Source organism: Echinops telfairi, unplaced genomic scaffold (assembly GCF_000313985.2).
Source record: "Echinops telfairi isolate 266 unplaced genomic scaffold, ASM31398v2 ScPeMD7_7400;HRSCAF=8409, whole genome shotgun sequence".
Taxonomy (NCBI): domain Eukaryota; kingdom Metazoa; phylum Chordata; class Mammalia; order Afrosoricida; family Tenrecidae; genus Echinops; species Echinops telfairi.
In genome coordinates this window covers 47,141,479-47,161,931 of record NW_022111300.1, presented here as the reverse complement: position 1 = coordinate 47,161,931, position 20,453 = coordinate 47,141,479, and the positions used below count along the sequence as shown (strand labels likewise).

At 44.4% G+C, this 20,453-nt stretch overlaps 1 protein-coding gene across 1 annotated transcript in view; it reads right to left on the bottom strand.

Annotated features, from left to right (window-relative positions):
* Positions 1–20,453, bottom strand: part of CDH20 (cadherin 20) — a 264,681-nt gene that overhangs the window by 29,110 nt on the left and 215,118 nt on the right. Inside the window, exons 6-7 of the mRNA XM_004703023.2 lie at positions 13,686–13,873; positions 1,605–1,858 (exon numbers count right to left, since the gene is read on the bottom strand). Of these exons, the coding sequence (XP_004703080.1) occupies positions 1,605–1,858; positions 13,686–13,873 (442 nt within the window). The remainder of the gene's footprint in view (positions 1–1,604; positions 1,859–13,685; positions 13,874–20,453) is intronic.

Genomic DNA, 20,453 nt, shown 5'->3' with positions numbered 1-20,453 from the left:
TCTTTCAAAGAGTGTCTCCCATAAAGGTTTACCCTCGAAATGCCTCCCTTAGCTTATGCTCTGATGTGACTAAATTAAGTTGGTCAGAAGACCCGCATGTCTTGGTTCCTGAACACAGACATTTGCAATCTCCTCTGCGTCTTTGTTGCTGTGGTGGTTTTCGGGCTTTTGCTTCCCGCCCCATTTTGTACTTCAGATGCCTGTAAAGTTGTCATCAGTCATAATGGAAAGATTAGCCAAATATCAACTTACCCACAAAATCACATCAACCCTTTTAATGCCTGGAAATGTAAAATGTTTCCTGGTTGGTCCGAGGAGGCAGATTTCCCAAGAGCACTGGTGTTCTCTGGAGAGCCCCAGCCTTGCTCAATGGCACAATTGTGTTTTCATTAAATGCAAAACAGCACTAAGCGAGGGAAGTAGCCAGTGGACAGAAAAAAAGCATCGGATGAACCGGGGTGTGTTTAAAATGTGTCATGTGCACTAAAGCCCCAGCCTCATTTCACTGTGTGGCTTTCAACAATTATTGTGACAGATGGCCTCAAACAGTCTTGGATGCTTGCTCTTTTGTGTCAAGCTTCAGAGGCTTGGCAGCTGCTTGGGAAGGTGGAGGTGTCAACCTGTCCGCCAGCTGTTCGTACTTCGGGTCCAGATGATGGGAAATGGCCCTGATTTAAGAGCAGTTTCCCTCTCCCCTCTTGTAGGGGAAGCATCTTGGTTAAGGTGACCAGGTTTTAATATTGGTAAAGCGGGACAAAAGCGGGACATCATTGATAAAACTCATATCCTGGCGAAATAGCCACATGACAGCCGAAAACCATATACCCTAGCTTGTCATGCATTCTTTCCAAAAGTTGGGACTTTTAAAAAACGCCGCAGGACGCGGGAAAAATTGTTAAAAAGCAGGGCTGTCCCGCCAAAAGGGGGACATCTGGTCACCTTAATCTTGGTTGGACGCTCAGTTCAGCACATACTTTGGAAGTAGATACACCAGGGCTTATGATACTCTCTGGCCAGTCTACAGGGAATCCAAACCATTGACATCAGCTGGAGTTAAGGTTCTTTCTATTGTATGTGGTCATGCTAGTTTACCGCCACCCCCTTTTTTTCCTTTTTAAGCAGACAGTGTCAAAGGTTCATAAAAGTTGAGAGAAGACACAACAGTCATCTTTATTTCACCACTACGATTCAACAATGCTGTTTTGACATTTGTGTGTGTGCCTATGCATTCATTAAAATGGTGGGTTTCAACCAGGGGCAATTTAAGCGACCTCCCAGGAATATGTGTGGCAATATTTGGGAGCATTTTACCTTGTTACAACTCAGGGAGAGTTAGTGATATTGAATGAGTAGAAGTGGGAGGTGCCGCAGAGCATCTTATAATGCACAGGGCAGCCTTGCGAGGATGCATTTTTCAGTTCCCAGCCCAACAGGTCCGTCATACTGCGGTAGAGCTCTACTGAAGGAACTCAGCAGTCACTTCAGAGTGTCTCCATAGATGGGCTAGGAGAGGAAGATGCAGAAGGAAAAGGAGGCTGCTTTCCTCTCTCACACACAAGGCAACCCTGAGGGATATAGGGAAAAGGTGAGATCTCTATACAGACCTGATTGAATTGTTGGTCACATCTGGGTCCTTGGCCGAAATGATCTGGATGGTAGTGCCAATGGCCACATCCTCAGGTACCTCCACAAAATAAAAGCCAGGCTCAAAGATGGGGGGCTCGTCCACATCTTCCACGCTGATGTGCACTGTCGTTGTGTCCTGAAATGGGCCCAAGTTCAGAAAACGCATCTCCAGGTGAGAGTTGGCTCCCTCCACTTTTAAGGTGTAGCTTTTCTTGCTTTCAAAGCTCAGAGGCTGAGAAGAAATGAAGGAAAATGGATGAAATATCAGCATATATGTCAGGCTGATTCCTGAATTCATTAAAATGCTAGAAAAGAGGTCAGGGGAATTTTTCTCTTGTTCTACAGTTTTTACTATTAATATCAGTTTCAACACCTTGTGAAAAGGGTAAAGAAGATGCTAGAGGCTTTAGAGATAGTTAAGAAATCCATTTTGGTGGTTGACAAAGCCATTGTACTCTGGTCAACGTGGCTTTAATGTGTTTAGTCTTGAGTCAACATGACTTTTAGATCAGGTCCCATGAACTCCCTCACTACAGATCCTGGTTTGTCTGAGATTGTCTCCGTTGGAAAGCTGGAAGTCTTATGTCATGGAAAACTTATTCAACTAGGGTGACTGGCCATGTAATCTTTAGAAATGCTTAGGCATTTGAAAAGATGTCACGATAATTATTCCACTTGAATTTAAAGACCATCTCATGTCTAACACTAGTAACTGTCAAGTTGTGGGATAACATTAAGGACAACATTGATCTGAACCCCTTCCTCACACCATACACTGAACATAATTTGAATTAGATTGTAGACTCAAAGCCAGAAAGCTTCCAATAAAAAGATATGATGGCATATATTCACCACATAGAAAAAGCATACATCATGAAAAAATAAAAAAACAATGAAGGACATCAGAGGGCATTTAAAAGACAGGAGAGATCCGTATAGCTATCAGGAGAGATTCTGAAACTTGCTCTTCAACATAGTAGCAGCTAAAGTGAGTGGGAGAAAGGCTGATGTCAAAGAACTGAAGAGAACATTTCTAAGAGTGGCTCCAGAAGACGGTGCCTTGTGCTGAAATGTCTAAGGACCTGGAGCCAGAAAGCCCCGAAGGAAGAACATGCTCAGGATTTCTCAAACTGAAAGAACTGAAGAGAAAACCTGAAGCCTTGAGTTGAAATATGGAAAGATTCAATGGGCAAGATATTGAATGATGCTGGAAACATCAAAGGAAGATGGAAGGAATACTTAGAGACAGTGTACCAAGAATCATTGATGTTCATCCATTAAAGGAGGCGGCATATGACCAGGAGCTGGGGATCTTGGAGGAAGAAGTCTGAGCTGTTCTGAAAGCATTGATGAAAAACTATGTTTCAACAAATGGATGCAGGGCTGGAAACTCCCACTCCTCTATGCCAAGAAGTTTGGAAAACAGCTACCTGGGCATCCAACTGGAAAAGATCCATATTCGTGCCCTTTTCAAACAAAGGTGATCCAATGGAGTTATCAAAGAATGTCAGCTATCACATGAAAGTAAAATGAAGATAAAACAAAACTGAATACATCAACAGGGAACTGCCAAAAATTCAAGCTGGATTCAGAAGATGTGGCATTAGGGCTATCATCACCGATGTCCGATGGATCTTGGCTAAAATCAGAGAACACTAGAAAGATGTTTACCTGTGGGGTTTTTTTTTTAATGAGGGAAAGCATTCAACTAAGTGGATCATTATAAATTATGGATAACATTGGGAAAAATGTGAGTTCCAGAACACTCAATTGTGGTCCTATGGAACCCTTATTGAGAACAGAATCGGGACACGATGTGGCCGAACATCAGGGAAGGTGTGCGTCAGGGTTGTATCCATTCACCAGACTTATTCAGTGTGTATACTGAGCTGTAGTCTAAGATGCTGGCATATATAAAGAAAAATGTAGCATTAATATCTGAGGAAAATGTAGCATTAAGATCTAAGACCCAGTAACATACTGCAATAGGCAGATGGCACAATCTTGGGTATGGCAAGTGAAGAGAACTTGAAGCATTTATTGATAAAGTTCCAAGACTACAGCCACTGGGAAGGATGACACCTCAACATAATGCAAACATGCCGACACACGGACCAAGCAGCCATACCACGCTCCGTGGAGAAAAGGCTGGCGTTGTCAAGAATTCCATTTTAGTTGCATCTACGGTCAACATCCACGGAAGCAGCAGTCGAGATATCAAAGGATGAATTGGATACATTGGCTGCAAAAACCAAAAACAAACAAAAAAACTCCTCAAAGTGTTAAAAGAGCAAACATGTCACTTTGCGGAAAGGTGCACCCGACCCCAGCCGGGGCATTGTCAGCCACCGCCTCTGAAGTGAAAGCTGGGCGGTGACTAAGGACGACCAAGGAACGGTGCCTTTGAATCGTGGCATTGGATGGAATATGCCATGGCCTGCCGGAAGAACGAACATTTTCATCTTCGGAGAAGTTCAGCCAGAATGCTCCTTAGAAGTGAGGATGTGGAAACTCTGTCTCACCCACTTTGGACCACCTTTTCAGGGGGGACTAGTCCTTGGAGGAGGACAGCATGCTGGGTCAAGCAGAGCAAGGAAGAGGAAGAACCTCAGTGAGATGGATGGACACAGACGGTAACAATCCTCCCATCCACCGCAACGGTTGTGGGGATGGCACGGGACCTGGTGCCATTTCATTCTGTCTCACTCTGAGTTGGCGCTTTCTTGACAGCTCCTAACATCACGACCAGTCTATTCTTTTATAAATCATTTTTATTGGGGCTCTTACAGCTCTTGTAACAACCCATGCATCAAGCATATTTGTATGTAAGTTGCCATTATTATTGTCAAAACATTTTCTCTCTACTTGAGCCCTTGGTATCAGTTCCTCCTTTTCCCCTCCCTCCCTCACCACCCTGGTGATAAATTATAAATTATTGTTTTCATATCTTACACCGTCCGCTGTCTCCATTCTGTTCTGGAATATCCATGCACCTTTCCCAGGACTTACAGGGGAAAGTAACTGCTTCTTCCATCCTGTTCGCCAAGGGCCTTCTCTTTCTTTGAGTGTTTTGTTCAACAGGCCTTACCAGGTTTCTTCGATGTAATTTTCATGGTTTTCCCCCTGTAATGGTTTCTTACCCAGGACAAAGGCAGGAGTGATACCTTCTTAGGGATTATTATAGCACTCTGTTAGGGTTCACAGGATACTGGGTCAGAGCGGTCTTCCCCATTGTTTAAGTGCCTCAGCGATGGTTCTGTTTTAAAACCCACTGCACCATCCCATTTTACAGTTGAACAAACGGAGCCCTACACTCCCCAGAAGACTAAGCTTCCATGGCGCCTCAGTGTGTGAGCTGGAATACTGGTTTAAATGATTCAGTGCCTTATCAAGGGCTCTTTGCCAAGACTTCAACTAAAATTCCATCATAAAATACAGTTTTTGCCAGTTCCCTTTTTTGACCTCTCTTTCCCATTCAGAATGTTTTATTTCAAGATAAATATAGCACTTCAGGAAGAAAGTGGACATTAAGTGGTGTTTCTAAATGATAATCTGCTTTTTTGAAGCTGACAAAAATATTTTAAAATGTTTTATACAATAGTTACTTCAAAGCATTCTCAACAATAAAGAAAGAAATTAAGTCTGTAAAATGCATACAGTAGACAGCGGAGCAATTTTACTAAAGCTTAAAAGTCCTGTGTCAACACGTTGCTGACAGTTATTTTTCCAGGTTAACATGCACTCAGTCGTTTTTCATGCCACATGCTGAATTTTATGTTAGAAACAAGCCTATGTCCATGAAAGCAATGGCTTTGCTTTTGAGAAATAAACTGAAGTCGGTAGTGCTTTAACTAAGTTTAATGTGCTAAAATGTTAACCAAGTTCTTTTGAATGCTTTTGCTACTCGGCTTCCACCTGTCCAGCGTTTATTTAGTGCTGGGCCTTGTGCTGCAGGTTTTATTTCCACCATTTTATTTGTCTTTGTAAAGGCTGTGAGGAAAACGATTCATTTATTTAAGGTCACATAAGGTAGTAAGTAATGGAGCCACAAGTCAGTTCCAGGTTGGTCTGGCGCAAAATTGTTTGCTTCTAACCTTAACAAGCTTGCTTCGGCTACCAGAGATGTCCTGACCTGGTGAAGAATGGCGGGATTGGTGATGCTTTCTAATGGCCACGCTTAGCTAGAGCAAGCCACCCTCACAGCAAGCTTGCAAGCGAGCTTCATCTTTGGGGGCTGCTGCTGGCATGATGCACAGACAGACTTCAAGCCCAAGCCAGGCGCTCCTTCAAACCCATTTCCACCGGCCACATTTTCACAAATGGAAATGTCATTTAGATTATATGATTGAAGGAATAATTGCACCGGTTTCTTTTACTTATACTTGTTTTCTAAATCTAGAAAACTCTTTAGGAAAATTTTACATAGGTACCTCTCTCCTTTTAGAAATTGTTATTTCCTGGTTGTATGAACACATATATAGCAAACATACACCAATTCAATGATTTCTACATGTCCACGTCCGATTCAGTGACGTGGATTATATTCTCTGAGTTGTACAACCGACTCTCTCCTTTTCTGAGTTGTTCCTCCATTTATGTAAGCTCAGGAGCCCTGGGTTCCCATCTCCTCTTTGGAGTTGCTGTGGTCTATTTTTGTGTGTGTGTCTGTGTATTTAAAGCCTATTGCTCAAGGTGCTCTTTACTAGTTAAGCTAAACTATGGTTTTAAGATGTCAGGGAATATTTTGGTTTAAGGTTTAAGAATGATCTCAGGCCAATAGCCTCAGGGTTCATCCAACCTCCAAGATTCCAGAAAGTCTGGAATCTATGAGTATTTGAAATCATGTTCGACGTTTCTCCTCTCTTGATCAGACAAGATGAGTAGACACAGTGGCTGCAACAAGGGGCGTGAGCAGAAGAAAAGTTGTGAGGCTGGCGCAGGACCAGGCGGTGTTTTATTCCGTTGTGCACAGGGTCACTGTGGGTCAGAAGTGCCTCAATGGCACACAACGGCAATGTGGCAACAAAACACCAACGACGACGACGACGGTAGTCTCAAATATTTTTTTTCCTGATAGTTTCTTCTATAAATTTGAAAGTTTTAGTTTTTACATTGAGATGTATTATCCATTCTGAGTTTATTCTTGTGAGGTGAAGCTCATTTTATACACATGCCAACTTTTTCAGTACCATCTGCTGAAAAGATGAGACTTTTTAATTACTACAGAGATTTCTTTTTAAGTAAATCACTTCAGATTTTTAAATGATCTCCCACATGTTCGCTCTTAAATTTGAAGGAAAACATGGGTGGATCCTTCTTTTTAAGTTACCCACATTTTATACATGAGCTTGGCTTTTCCTCGTTGGGTGGCTTTTTATCTTAGTCATTGTGAAGGCCATTTATTCTTATGTACACAGTGGTGAGATACAAAGAGAACCTAGCTCCTAAATTCTAGAGATTTTCTCGAGTTGAAGCATAGCGCGCGCGCGCGCGCGCGCACACACACACACACACACACACACAAATTCCGCATATCGTTGAAGACCGAGTAGAGAGATTTTCTCTGCTCTTACCATAGAGTCTAGCTATACACACTCGAGAGCGTTTACCATTTTGAATTACAATCTGTTCCTTCTGGGTTGATCCTCTTCATCCAACTCAAGAACAAAGACATGGCGTAGATTTCTATTCCTCAGTCACCAAGAGGGTTGTTAACAATAGTGTAAAAGAATATAAAGAGAATAAGAGTATCAATAGTTTTAACTGGTATATAGGAATAGTTTAAAGAGCTTTCCGGGTGAATACTAACATGCAGTGGTTGAAGGATGATAGCCACAGGTTTTATGTTATCATGGGATAATGATTCTAAGGTGTACACTTTCTCCCTCTCATTCTTAGACATTTTGTTAATAGGGCTGCTTCTCTGATTAATGGCACCTTATAGTTGTCGTAGGCCCAGCAGGAGAGGGGCCATCACTGTCACTGCCTGAGCAAGCCACACTTGGTCAAAACTGTTGTATTGTACTACTGCCGCTGACATCTGCATGTGTTGAATTCTAAACTGTCTTCAAAAACATTGTACTATGATTTGGCATCGAAACAAAAGTTGTGTGGGCAGAACAGAATGGAAACAGCACCAGGGAGTGCATCTAATATTAGTGAAGCAAATATGCCCCAGCTTTGCCTACGGGAGCGCTTTCAAAAGCTGCAGGCTAACAAATAAGAAAGCATGTCAACATTTAAATTGGCTGGCTTTTTTTTTAAACTGGTGCATAATACATTTTTTTACAAAGGCAAATTTTACAATTCATGGCATTTTAGATGTGCTGGAAGACAGAATCTTTGCTCATGATGTCTGCTCTGCTGAAGGGGAACACGGCCTCTGGAGAGTTGCTTATTTTCCACGGCAAGACAGAATGAAGAGACTGAAGGATGAAAGCGCCCCGTCTTCTTTCCACCACAAAGACCGTTCTGAGACTTACATGTTTCAGTGTCTCGTTCCAGCATTCACATTGTGAGGCTGGAAATCAACTGATCGATTCCTTAAAAGGCCCCCAATAACCCAAGGTACTGGATAATAATGTGGTCTTATGAAGACCTCATTCTAATAGTTCATAGTTTCTCGTTTTGAAACAGTGTGTGCTTTTCAGACAATAATAGGCTTAGGGAGATCAAGGGAAAGCAGAACTTCTGTGTGTCCATTTTATTTGACGTGATTAAGGACCAACTAGGAAGATAGGTGTGGATCAGGCATCCAGGTGACTATTGTTCCAAAGGTACAGACTGAGCAGTCAACATCAAAGCCAATCTCACTTCCACCGAGTCAATACTAATGTACATTGACACTATTGGACATGGTAGAACCACCCTGTGAGTTTCTGAGGCAGTCACTGTTTATGGGAGTGGAAAGCCTCAACTTTCTCCTGAGAGTGGATAGTAGTTTCGAAAGGCTGACCTTTCGGATCACATATCAATGAGTAACCATTATGCCACTAGACCTCAGCCTCTAAATATACTCATTAGATGTGTCTTGCTCATTTACTTAATTTATTACCCTCTTTTTTAATCTCATTTTCAAAATGTCCCTGGCAAAATTGATGTCTTAAGTGAATGTGGGTATAATTTTAATAATGGTTTGATTCTCTTTTTAGGTGAGGGAGTTGAATGGAGAGAAGACATGTTCTAACCAACTGCACCCCCAAGGTCCCTTCTCAGATGGCATCAGCTTTATCATAATTTGACTTACATTGCTGTCTTACCTCAATGATTTAGATTTATCTAACAAAATATTCTAAGATATAAAATAAAACGTATACTGGGATTCCAAAAAGCTCTTTTTCTGATGGCTTAATTTTTTAAATGGAGCCTGGTGGTGTAGTGGTTAAGCATGGGTTTCGATCTGCATGGTCAGCAGTTATAAACCACAGGCAGCTCTGCTGGAGAGATAGGGCTTTCTACACCCGTAAACAGTTACAGTCTCAGAAACCCACTGGGGGTCGCTATGAGTCAGCATTGACTTGATGTCAGTGAGGTTTTTTAGGGGGGAGGAGTTAACTTTTTAATAGGATTATTATTTGCATTGACAATGTTAATTATCTACAACTGCAGGGATTTCCCTGATTTACAGTTATAGGTAAGCAATGTATTATTTATCAATAACTTGTGAGGCATGCCACATAGTAGACAAGTGTTTTTAAACCTGTCCCATATACCAAATTGATATTTTTGGTCTTTTATAACCCTAACGTGTAATTCTCAGAGAACGAGAGTAAATTAAGAAATTGCAATATTTTAAGTTACAGATAAAAGACTCAGAGGTCAACGTCAACACAGTGCCCTGTTTCTGGGTCGATGTGTCCTGGCTGCAATGATTTTTGGTTGACAGGACGCTGAATGAATCTCTTCTTCCACTGTATTTGATGCCACTTCACACAAATCCAGGAAAACATGTGAACTCTCCTTCCCTTCTCCTTTAAAGCCATGGTCATTCAGCTCTAGGGACCAGCATGCAGTTGTAAGAAACACACCCCAATGAGCTCCACCCTCCCATCGATGGCCAGGATGGTTACAGCCAGCTCACCAATGACCTAAATAAAACCTAAGGAAGGCCCATTTCCTGTGCTCCAACCTCCAGCTGCCTTCATCACGGAGACCACCTCCTTTTCTTGGGAACACTTTCTGCATGGCTTCCAGGACCCCGCCTTCTCTTGGTTTTCTCCTGCCTTTCTGCTCTCCCCTCCATCCGCTTGCTCGGCCTGGCCCTTCTCCTGACCTCTCAGTGGCAAGGTGCCTCGGGGCTCATTTCACTGTCCACTTCTCTGTGTAGGCACTGTCTCTTGGCATCCCCTTCATTTCTCTCATAAGCATCGGAATCCTTATTAGAATAGCAAATGCTCATTATACATTGACACGTCCCACCCAGAGCTCTTGTCCAGACTTCAGACTCGCGTATGCAACTGCCATTACCCATCACCACTTGGGTGTCTAATAAACATCATCTGTCTAGAAGAAGAATGGATGCCTTGTGGTGCTGGAGGAGAAAATTAAAAACACTGTGGATGGCTAAAAGGACAAACTGATCTGTCTTGGAAGAAGTACGGCCACAGTGCTCCTCAGAGGCAAGGATGGTGAGACTTTGTCTTACATGCTTTGGACATATTGTCAGCAGAGACCAGGGCCTCATGTCGGGTAAAGTAGAGGGGCAGCAGAAACCAGAAAGGCCCTCCAGGAGATAGATTGACGCTGTGGCTGCAGTCATGGGCTCAAGCACAGGGCCAATTGTGAGGATGGCGCAATACTGAGCAGTGTTTAGTTTTGTTGTACACAAGGTTGCTCTGGGTTGGAACCAACTAGGTGGCACCTATGAACAATACAACATGTCTAGAGCTGAACACTGATGTTTGCCACCCTTCCCCCTGTTTGACTTGTGGTCTTTTCCATCTCGGTTAATGGTACTTGCAGGCCTTGTGTCTTTGTAGACTCCCATCTTTCTTTCACATCCTGATCCAGTCCTTTAGAAGAGCCCATTGGCACTGTTTTCATGATATATTCAGATTCCAGCCATTTCTCACTAACTCCATTGCCTCAGCCATGGCAACAGAGCCAACATCTCTTTCTTGGATTATTGGGAAAGCTTCTATATGGCCGCTGGTTTCCATCCATGGAAACCACATCTGACCTCATTTAATATTATGAGGGTGAGGGTGGGGGTGGGGGAGAATCCCAGCATCAGCATCAGCTGTGGAAGGCTGCTTCTAATAAGGGGAAGGTCAGACACGCCTCCATCCTCTACCCTTCACCAATCTTCCCACAATGCTCTCTGTGTGGACAGGGTCTGATAGTTCATTGCAATGGCTACACAACTCAAGGGTAACACTCATGATCATGGAGTTTACCAAGGAAGGAAACCAGGTTTCAACTGAGAATCAGAGAGGCTCAGGATAGAGTTCTTAGGCCATGAAGCCCCACCTCTGGTGTCCACGGCAGGCCTCTCTCTGAGTTGACCCCTTGGCCTGGCCTCTGCCTTGCTTGAGAAGTGATACAAAGCTCTTTTAATTCTGTTAATACATACCCAAAGGCCACTCCACTCTACTCTGATTGATGGCAGCATCCCAATTAGTTATCTGGAGGCACCCCACTTCACAAGTGAGCCTCTTGTCTGTATTCACTTCTTGGGCCAGGAAGCCCACCGCTCCGTCTTGTGCTCTGACCCTTGGTTCTGCTGCTGCTCCTCACCTGTCCCCCCAGCTTTCTGTCCCTGGACCACCCGAGAAGTTTCAGTGCACAAGGACCTCGGGGTCCCAAGGAAGCACTGCACGCCTAGAGAAAGAAGACAAACACTTTCTTGATGGCAGAGAGATGCCCCTTTTTATGCGTTGTCATGGCATTTTACACCAGGCAGGATGGCCAACCGCCTCATGAAGAGTTTTTTTTATAATCCCAGTGAACCCTGTTTAGCAGTCCCTCAGAACTGACTACTGTAATCCTATGAGTATCTTCCTCTACCTTCTCTTCCCCAGACTCATCGGGAAGAAGTCATTTAGTGAGAGTTATAAAGGCCATGGCTGGGAGAGTCACATTAAGTGATTCACTGTACTACTCCATCCTTACCCCCACATGGCCTTTTCTCAACATCGCCTGCAGAGTAATAATTACTGTGAAGTGGAAGCCTGCTCATGGTACCTATCTGCAAAAACATATCCTCAGTGGTTCATTTCTTTGCTCAGAGTAAAAAAGCCAGTGCTCTTACATTAGCCTATAAGGGCCCACATGATCTGCCCCCTTCTTACTTTTATGATCTCATCTCCACTTGTCTCTGCTCCACTCGGCCTCCTAAACTTCCTTGATGTTCTTGGAACTCTCTGTTCTACCTTAGGGCATTGGCCCGGGCTATCCCCATCGCCTGAAATGCTTTCCACAATCTCTCCATGGTCCATGCCCACATCTCCAGGCTGCCACGCACAGTTCTCATCAATCACTTAAACAAGTTTGCCCCCAAACACATCTGAGAAGGCATGAAGAGGCTGCCGGGAAGGAGGATGAATGAAAACGGAAATCCAGAAGCAAGGGAGAAGACAGCCTTCACATTGAGGGAGTGCAACGGATGCCATGAAACAAAATGTGTAGAACATTGTGAATGGGAAACAGATGTGCTCTCTAAAATATCACCCAAACTGCAGTGGAAGAATGCACACATAGATGCCCCCCCCCCACACACACACACGCACACACAAAGTCATTTACAGGGCACTTCTGAGGGCTGGCATTGCCAACCCGGCCATCTCCAAGTTGTGTTCCTTCTCAGTCCCTTTAAGTCTTTGCATAAACGGCACTTCTCTATGATGCCATGCAAACCACCCAGTTTAAGTCTGACGTTGTCATGGCTCTTTGGTTGTTATGATTTTCTTCCATTTGACCCTTGTGATCCTTTAAGCATCAACTCAAAGCCATTGAGTTGATTCTGACTCGTCGTGACCTTGGAGGACATTGTAGGACTGCCCCTGTGGCTTCCCAAGATTATAACTGTTTACAGGAGTAGAAGCCTCATCTTCCTCCTGTGTTTGAACTTCTGACCTTGTGGTTAGCAGTCTGATATGGGTAACCCATTCTGCCACCAGCGCTCCTGCCTGTAGTCCTGACCACCTCCTCATATGCTACTTCACTGGCTGGTGGTCTAGACCATCACCGTCCCCTCCTTAGAAGGTCAGCCCCAGAAGAGTAGAGACTCCTGACTCTTATACATACTCTCTGCTCAATGTCTAGAACAACAGCTGCCAGGTAGTAGATGCTTGATGAGTGCTTTTGCAATAAATAAGATATGTTAGATGTGTTTGAAGCAGAAGAGCAAGACAATTACGTGAATGCATTTCTCAAACATAAGAACAATTCTGAGGATGGTGCTTCATTCTGTTGTCCATATGGTCGCTAGGAGTCGGGACTGACTTGTTGGCACCTGACAACAATAACCACACAGTTCATCAGATCACTATTTACTGGGCTGTTCAAAGGAGCCCTGGTGGGGGAGTAGTTACACGTTGGGCTGTGATCCACAGGGTTGGCAGTTCGAAACCACAAGCGCTTCCGAGGGAGAAAGATTGGGCTTTCTATTCCTGGAAAGAGTTACACTCTGGGAAACCCACAGGGGGGTCGCTGAGTCAGCATGGACTCGGTGGCAGTGAGTGTGGTTGGGAGAGGCTGATAAGCTTCCACTTGAAAATCAATCATTCTAGCTTGAGTCTAGCCATGCGAAAAGATGGGAGTTAGTCAAGTGAAAAGATCGATCAAGTCATTAACATTATGAGAGAAGTAAGCCGTGGCCATGTTTTAAGTGGCTACACAGTGAACTGAAAGAGATACCACATTTAGGACATCTTGTAGTCATGACCGGGGCCCTTACTATAAAATATGGCACAGCTGGTGTTGCAATGTAAACAAAATTGAAAAATAGTAGGACACACACACACACACACACACACACACACATTCCAGCAGCCCATCCTAGCACTCACGGACATTCACAGCATCTTGAAATGACCTAACAAAGGGAGTAGTTGGGCTACCTTCTTCACCGTTATGATGCCGACTTGGAAATTGGGGTCCGTGTTAATGTCAAAGGCATCTGCACCGTCTCCATCCACAATCGTGTACTTCATTTCCGCATTGATGCCTTCATCCAAGTCCTTGGCGAACACTCTCCCCACTGTGGAGCTGATGGGAGCCGATTCCAACACGCTCATCTGGTAATGTTCTGTGAAGTAGGGAAACATGCGCACTTGGTAAACCTCCCAGAGAAAACACGCCATGTATCATCCACATCCTATCAGGCATGCTCTGAAAAACCTCTTTTCTCTACATCCAGCACTAACACTTCAAGTTCAATGTTACAGATGGAAACGTGACACCCAGAGCTCGGAGGTATTAGGCTTGCCCTGGCTGTTCCATAAGAAGGGCCCAAACAGCTCAGGTGAAGCCCGAGAGCAGGGCAGGATCAAAGAAAAGACACTTCTCGTCCCAGTGGATCCAGCTTCAGAGTGGCAGGAAGGAAGTGCCTTGCTGTGCAGGCATTTGGCATTCCCACTGAACTGAAGGGTTTCCCCCAATGCCAGTTCCTTCTGAGAAAGACCAGAACCTTGCGGTCCCAGGTACCTGCGTTCTGTTCACTGTTCAAATGCCTACACTTCCTTCCTGGCCTGGCTGAGTGTGTGTCTCTCTCGGTCCACTTGCTCAAAGCGAATGATGACGAGAGACTTATCAGGATGCACAGCTGCAGAGAGTTGGCTGCCTTTTCTTCTAGGGCTGGGCATGGTTTCTTTTCATGGACAGACTCAGGCTGCTTCTTCACCTGTGTCAAAGCTAACAAGTCCTCACTTGATGCAAGAGCTCAGCATTGGGAAGTTCTCCTTTCTAATGTTAACATCCCGACTCAGAATTAAATGCAGTCCATTTTCACCTCCATGAACTTGTTATCTTTGCTAGTGGCATATTGAGTTACCACAAAGTCAGCAGTTCGAACCCACTGACTGCTCCAAGCGAGAAAAATGAGGCTGTCTACTCCTATAAAGAGTTACAGTCTCAGAAACCTACAGGACCATTTCTACTCAGACCCATAGGATTGCTATGAATCAAAATCAACTCAATGGCAGTGAGTTGAGTTTGGGGGCTCAATTTATTGATGTTCATTATTATTTTGTCAATCGTAATGTAACTAACAAAATTCACCCTTTCTATATGCTCATGGCTTCTTTTACTCCAACATGCCTTCCTAGCTATTGGCATGCCTGGGATTTGAGGGCTTGGGTACCACAGAGAGTGGAGCAGGCAGCTCACAGTATCTACCACACACAGAGAAGAAATGAAACCTCTTCTTTGCATGTGTGGTCCAGGGAAGCTCGGATGCCTATAAGTTGCTGGGAGGCACTTAAACTTCCTGGTCTCTGCCCATCCATCTCCAAAGAATCAGTCAGATTCGATGTGGCTAAGTAAACAAGTATCTTCCTTTACACAGGGGGCTTTAAAAAGTTTGTGGAAAATGCCATTATCTCTCAGTTCCATTTTCCACCAACTTTTTTGAAGGCCTTTCATATATTTCTCTGCCACGGTAAGCTAAATCTTATAGATGTAAATATGTACATATGACTTCTATGTCTTATACTTTATGTTTGAAGCACATAAATTGAGATCTTGATGTGCCATTATATTTGGCCTGATTACCAGTGAATGAGCTCTGTAGTGCACACGAGTAGGCGTGTCATTTTCTCAGACCCTGTGAGCAGCTAGAGTGACACGTTGTAAGAGAAGGAAAATGAAATTCCTGGCCAACATTCGAATGAAGAGTTAGAAAATTCATAGGCAGAAGCTTTTACCAGAGCTCCAATGTTAGCATCATGAAATCATTGAAATTTGCTGTGTTCTAACCATAAACATGCCAAGCTAATTTTAAAATAGTCAAGTAAAACAAATTCTGCCTAGTGGTACTTACAAAACTCTGGTGCTCCCAGGAGAATGGAGTGGTTGGCAACCAAATGTAGATAGTATGAATTAGCCGCATAAAATATCATAATTTCAACAAGTAGATGTGAACTATTTAATGGTAAAGCAAATTTAAAAAAATCCCAAACTAATGACAGTTTTAGAGGAAGTAAAGATAAGGTGCCAAGAATGTTTGGAGACACAGATGTAAACTTTATCCATTTCCAGTTTGTCTTCCATGCAGTATGGCCCACACCTGCACTATGTGACCGTTTCCCATTATCCATCTATTTTGAGACAGCAACAACACAACACACAGGTTGTATGTTGTAAGCACTTTCTAACCTGGGTGGAGTGGTCAGATCTAAAGCCCCTGCTGTCATCATGCTGTGTTCTGCCTTTGTGAAGCAGTCATGTTTGTGTGACCTGGCTTTCCTATATTCTGTCCAAATCCGTATCCTTAGGACCCACACAGTAACTTTGGACACGTGCCCCTAGGCGTCCCCTAGGCTCCCTTTGCCTAGAGTCAAATTTGAAAAGCAAGCTCAGTTCGTTGGAAACAAAAAAGCCAAATGAGACTCAGTGCCATGGGTCGATTCTGACCCTATGGGGCAGAGGGGAAATGCTTTGTGGGTTTCTAAGACTTCAGCTCTTTACCGAGCGTTTAAGCCGCTTAGCAGCTCACGATGCCACCAGGGTCCCTCAGGGCAGTCGAAGGGTGTTAGACAGTGTAGTCTGCAGTGAGCACCGCACAGTAATAATGTGGTCCAGTGAAGGGCAGTGAAAAAGAGGAAGGCCCTCAATGGGACCGACTAACCCTGTGGCTGCAACAGTGGGCTCAGGCACAGGGACGTTTGTGAAGGTGGCGCAGGACCGGGCAGGCTACAACACCAGTCTTCCTGGTTTGGCTGATGCACGCAGTCCAGTGGGCATCTCTACAGTGCACTGGTCTTGAGCCTGCAGGACCGTCACCTGTGTAGGCACCTAGGATCATTTTGAAATGCTCATTTAGTCTCCTGTCTTTTTGTTTCATGAGCTCCCGGGAACTTTGTGGACAAGAACCAAAAATCCCTCCTGCCTAGGCATTGGTTTTGACTCAGAGAGAGCCTGTATTGGGTTTCATGGATCATATTTTTACAGGCCAGATATCTTTCACTCTCCCGCTGGTGGGTTTGAACTACCAACCTTGCAGCTAGTAGTCCAACACTTATCCAATAGCACCACCAGGGCTCCTGTTTCTGTACACTCACACAAACTACACAAACTGCCATCGAGTCCATGCCGACTCAGCAATCCTCTAGGACAGGGCGGAACTGCCCCTGAGGGTTTCCCAGACTATAACTCTTTCCAGGAGTAGAAAACCTTGTCTCACTTTTGCATTTAGCAGCCCCAATGGTAACCCACTCTGCTCCCAGGGTTCCTGTATATGCACACAAGTTGCATGAAACATTTGAGCACTTTCTGTATTTACATGGATACGACGACGGAAGATTCACTCAGTGTTGTCACTAAGGTTGACGGTTCCCCCCATGGGCAGGCCTCTTTCCATACCAGATCGTACAGACTCCTTAGAATGTTCATCGTTGATTTGCATCTTAGAACAATGTGTGATGCTATACTTGTAAGGTGCTCAAATGTTAGATTTCTAGCATTATATGAACACTAACAAAATTGTTTTAAAAAACCTTTCCACATTGGATTGCAACATTATGAGATACAACATGATTAGTAACTGAGTGGAAGGAAGCCTGTAATTTAAAAAAATCATCTCCCATTCTTTTGAACTTCATTCTCAAAAAAGTTATGGACCTATATCCATAAATAAAAATTGCCACAATATTGTAGCTAAACTCAGAAAAGCTGACAAAGCCAGCTCCAATGAAAACATTGACAGTGGCCTGTGCAGGTCGAGCTGCTAACTGACGGCAAAGTCATACAGAAGCGTCTCCTAATTAACAGAGATGGCACTGGAGTGATCGAAGAATTAATCTGCTCGTGAGGGGTTCCATTAAGTGGCGCAGCTTTGGATCTCAGGAGGAGGGATGGAGCCAGCACCCATGTATGCTGAGCACAGTGTTGCAATGTGAACGTTCAGTGGGCAAAACTTTGCTGTTATGGGATACAAATCTCAGAGAAATGTTAATTTATGAAAAAAATGTACAAAGAATGAACAGGTAGCATCATTGTAGCCTGTGAAAAACATGGTTAAGGGCCAAAAGCATATTTTTCAAGCAAAATGAATGCACCACAATTGCCAAGATGATGATGAGCTAACAAAAGTCAGCCAGCATGAACCAAACAGGCACGGACCATTAAAGGCATTAGAGGCACTGGGCAAAAATTCAGAGCATCTTTCACCTATTCAAAAAAGCCTTGACGATACGCTGGAATGGAGGCGTAAACAGTTCTTACTCTTAGAACCATCCACAAACTTCAGCAAACACTGGAAAATGACGAAGAATCCTCAGAAGTAGGAAACGCTCCAAAAACAACCGAGGAGACAGATCCTTTGCCACAGACAAGCTAATCTCCACCCTTCCCAGGAATACGGACTGAGCTGCACGATCTTTGTGTGTTTAGAAATGGCTGTGTTCTTTGAGCTACTTGAAATCTCTAGAGTGAGACACTTTGCTTTTAGAACGGATGTACATCTTATTTGTGCTTCTTCACACAGCAGGAAATGACGGGCATAGATTTGGTTTTATCCAAATTCATTTTCACTTTTAAGCAAAGGTTCAAATGTGTTTAATAAAGTGTTTTCAAACCATTACAACCTCCCCGCCAAACCAAACCAAAACAACAAAACACTGGCAGCAACAAAATCAACAGCGTGTGCTTGTAGCAGCTGCAAATGAGACCGTGTGATCTGAGCCATTGTTGTGATTGGACAATAATGGTCGCTCTGGACAAAGTGGATTCAAACTCTAAAACCTCAAACTCAACATCAAGTCAATTCCAAGTCACGGGCCCGATGGAACAGGGCTGACCTCCTCCTGTGGGTTTCCCAGGCTGAAACGACGTGTGGGATTAGAAAGCCTCTTCGTTCTCCTTGGAGTGGATGGTGGTTTCAAACTACTGATCTTGCGGCTGGCAGTCCGATATGTAACTACTATGTCGCCAGGGCTCTTCTAGAGTGTATTAGAAGGTTAAAAAAGTAGCTTAGAGTGTTAGCCTGACAGGCATGTCAATAAAAGTAAACTGGGCTTATGGGAAATGATCTTGAACTACAGCGGTGGGGACATTTTTCTGTAAAATAATAATGCTGCTGAAACAACGCACAGATTCATAGACTGTCATTTGGGTGTCACCTTTCTGACAGAGTGATCTGGTATGATCCCCACTCCCTGTGCCATCTTAGTGATGGCACTAGGTTCACCTGCACTGACTGGCTCAAAATACAGAGGGTCTGGCTTGCCCGCTGCTGTTTCTCGAGCATGCATGTTGTATCCTGGCTTCCTGGGCAAGGGTCTCACCTGAGAGTCATCTTCCATGCTCTGTTCTCAGCTGTTCCCTTTAGGTATTTGCTTCCAGATTCCATGCCACAGTCAAGGCTCTGAATTCCCCCCTTCCTTCAGGACATTCCACCAGAGAGTCCTGCTGCCCCTTCATCTTCAAGCAGGAAGTGGTTTCCTCCTCATCCGCTGCTGGTTCCATCATGCCTCCTCCATTGCTATCAGCAGTGAAGTCCTGCTCCCTGTCACCCAGGCTGGAAGCATCCTTGCTATCTTTGGCTCCACCCTCTCCCTCCATTCTGTCCCTCAAGAAGTCAAAAAGACACTGCTCCACTCTGCCTTGAGTCCTCATCAATCCAAACTCCTCCACTCCACAAGTCTCCCAACTGGCTCCCCTGCTTGTAGTCCCTCATCCTTGGCAGCCCGTGCTGTGCACAGCTACCAAATTAGTCTTCTTGTAGGGTGACCAGATTTAAAGCGGGACACCATTGACCGGAGGGGTTGGGGTTCTTGATTAAAAATTTGGTCTACATGGACCAAATAGACTGTTCCCTAGCTTGTCTTGCATTCTTTCCAAAAATCGGGACTGTCCAACCAAAATTGGGGCTGTCCTGCCAAAATCGGGACTGTCCCGCCAAAAGCGGGACGTCTGATCACCTTACTTTATGGCCCTCTACCCTCAAAGATTTCCAGTGGGTACCCTGAGAAAGAGAGCAACTTTGGAACCTTGCAAAGCCGGCCAAGATTTTTGGAGGGCCTCATTGAACATCATTTTATTTCTGCCTAATCCTTTGCATCTTTGTTTTAAGCATATTGCTCTCCCTGTACCTGGTATGTGTGTGGTTTTGTTCTGACTTCCAGCTTTCTGTTTAGATGAACTCTAGGACAGCAGGGATTTTATCTGTCTTGAGAAGCCCTGGTGGCAGAGTGGTTAAGCATTGGGATGCTAACTGTAAGGCCCAAAGTTCAAAACCACCAGTTGCTCCCGAGGGTATAAGATGGGGCTTTCTACTTTCATAAAGAGTGACAGTCTCAGACCCTCACAGGGGCAGTTCTATCCTGTCCTATAGGGTCACTATGAGTCAACATTGACTCGATGGCAGTGAGTTCTGTTATGTTGCTCACTGCCCCATGCCTGGGTTGGTGGCTGGCATCTATCTCTTTTGAATGCAGATAGCTTTTCCTCCTGGGCTCTTTTCCTTCCTGGCTTTGAAAATCCTTTAAAAAGTCTGAATCTTTTTCCGAGGCCCTCATTCAGCTCCGCTCATTGTGAGTCATCACTCTGAACTCAGGTGGCACTGGTCAGCTTTATGTGGGTCTAGCAGGTCTGGGTCCCAGGTGGGAGCTACACTTTACAGGGGCAGGGACTGGATTTCCAGCATCTCCATCAACCCCACCCCCACCTCT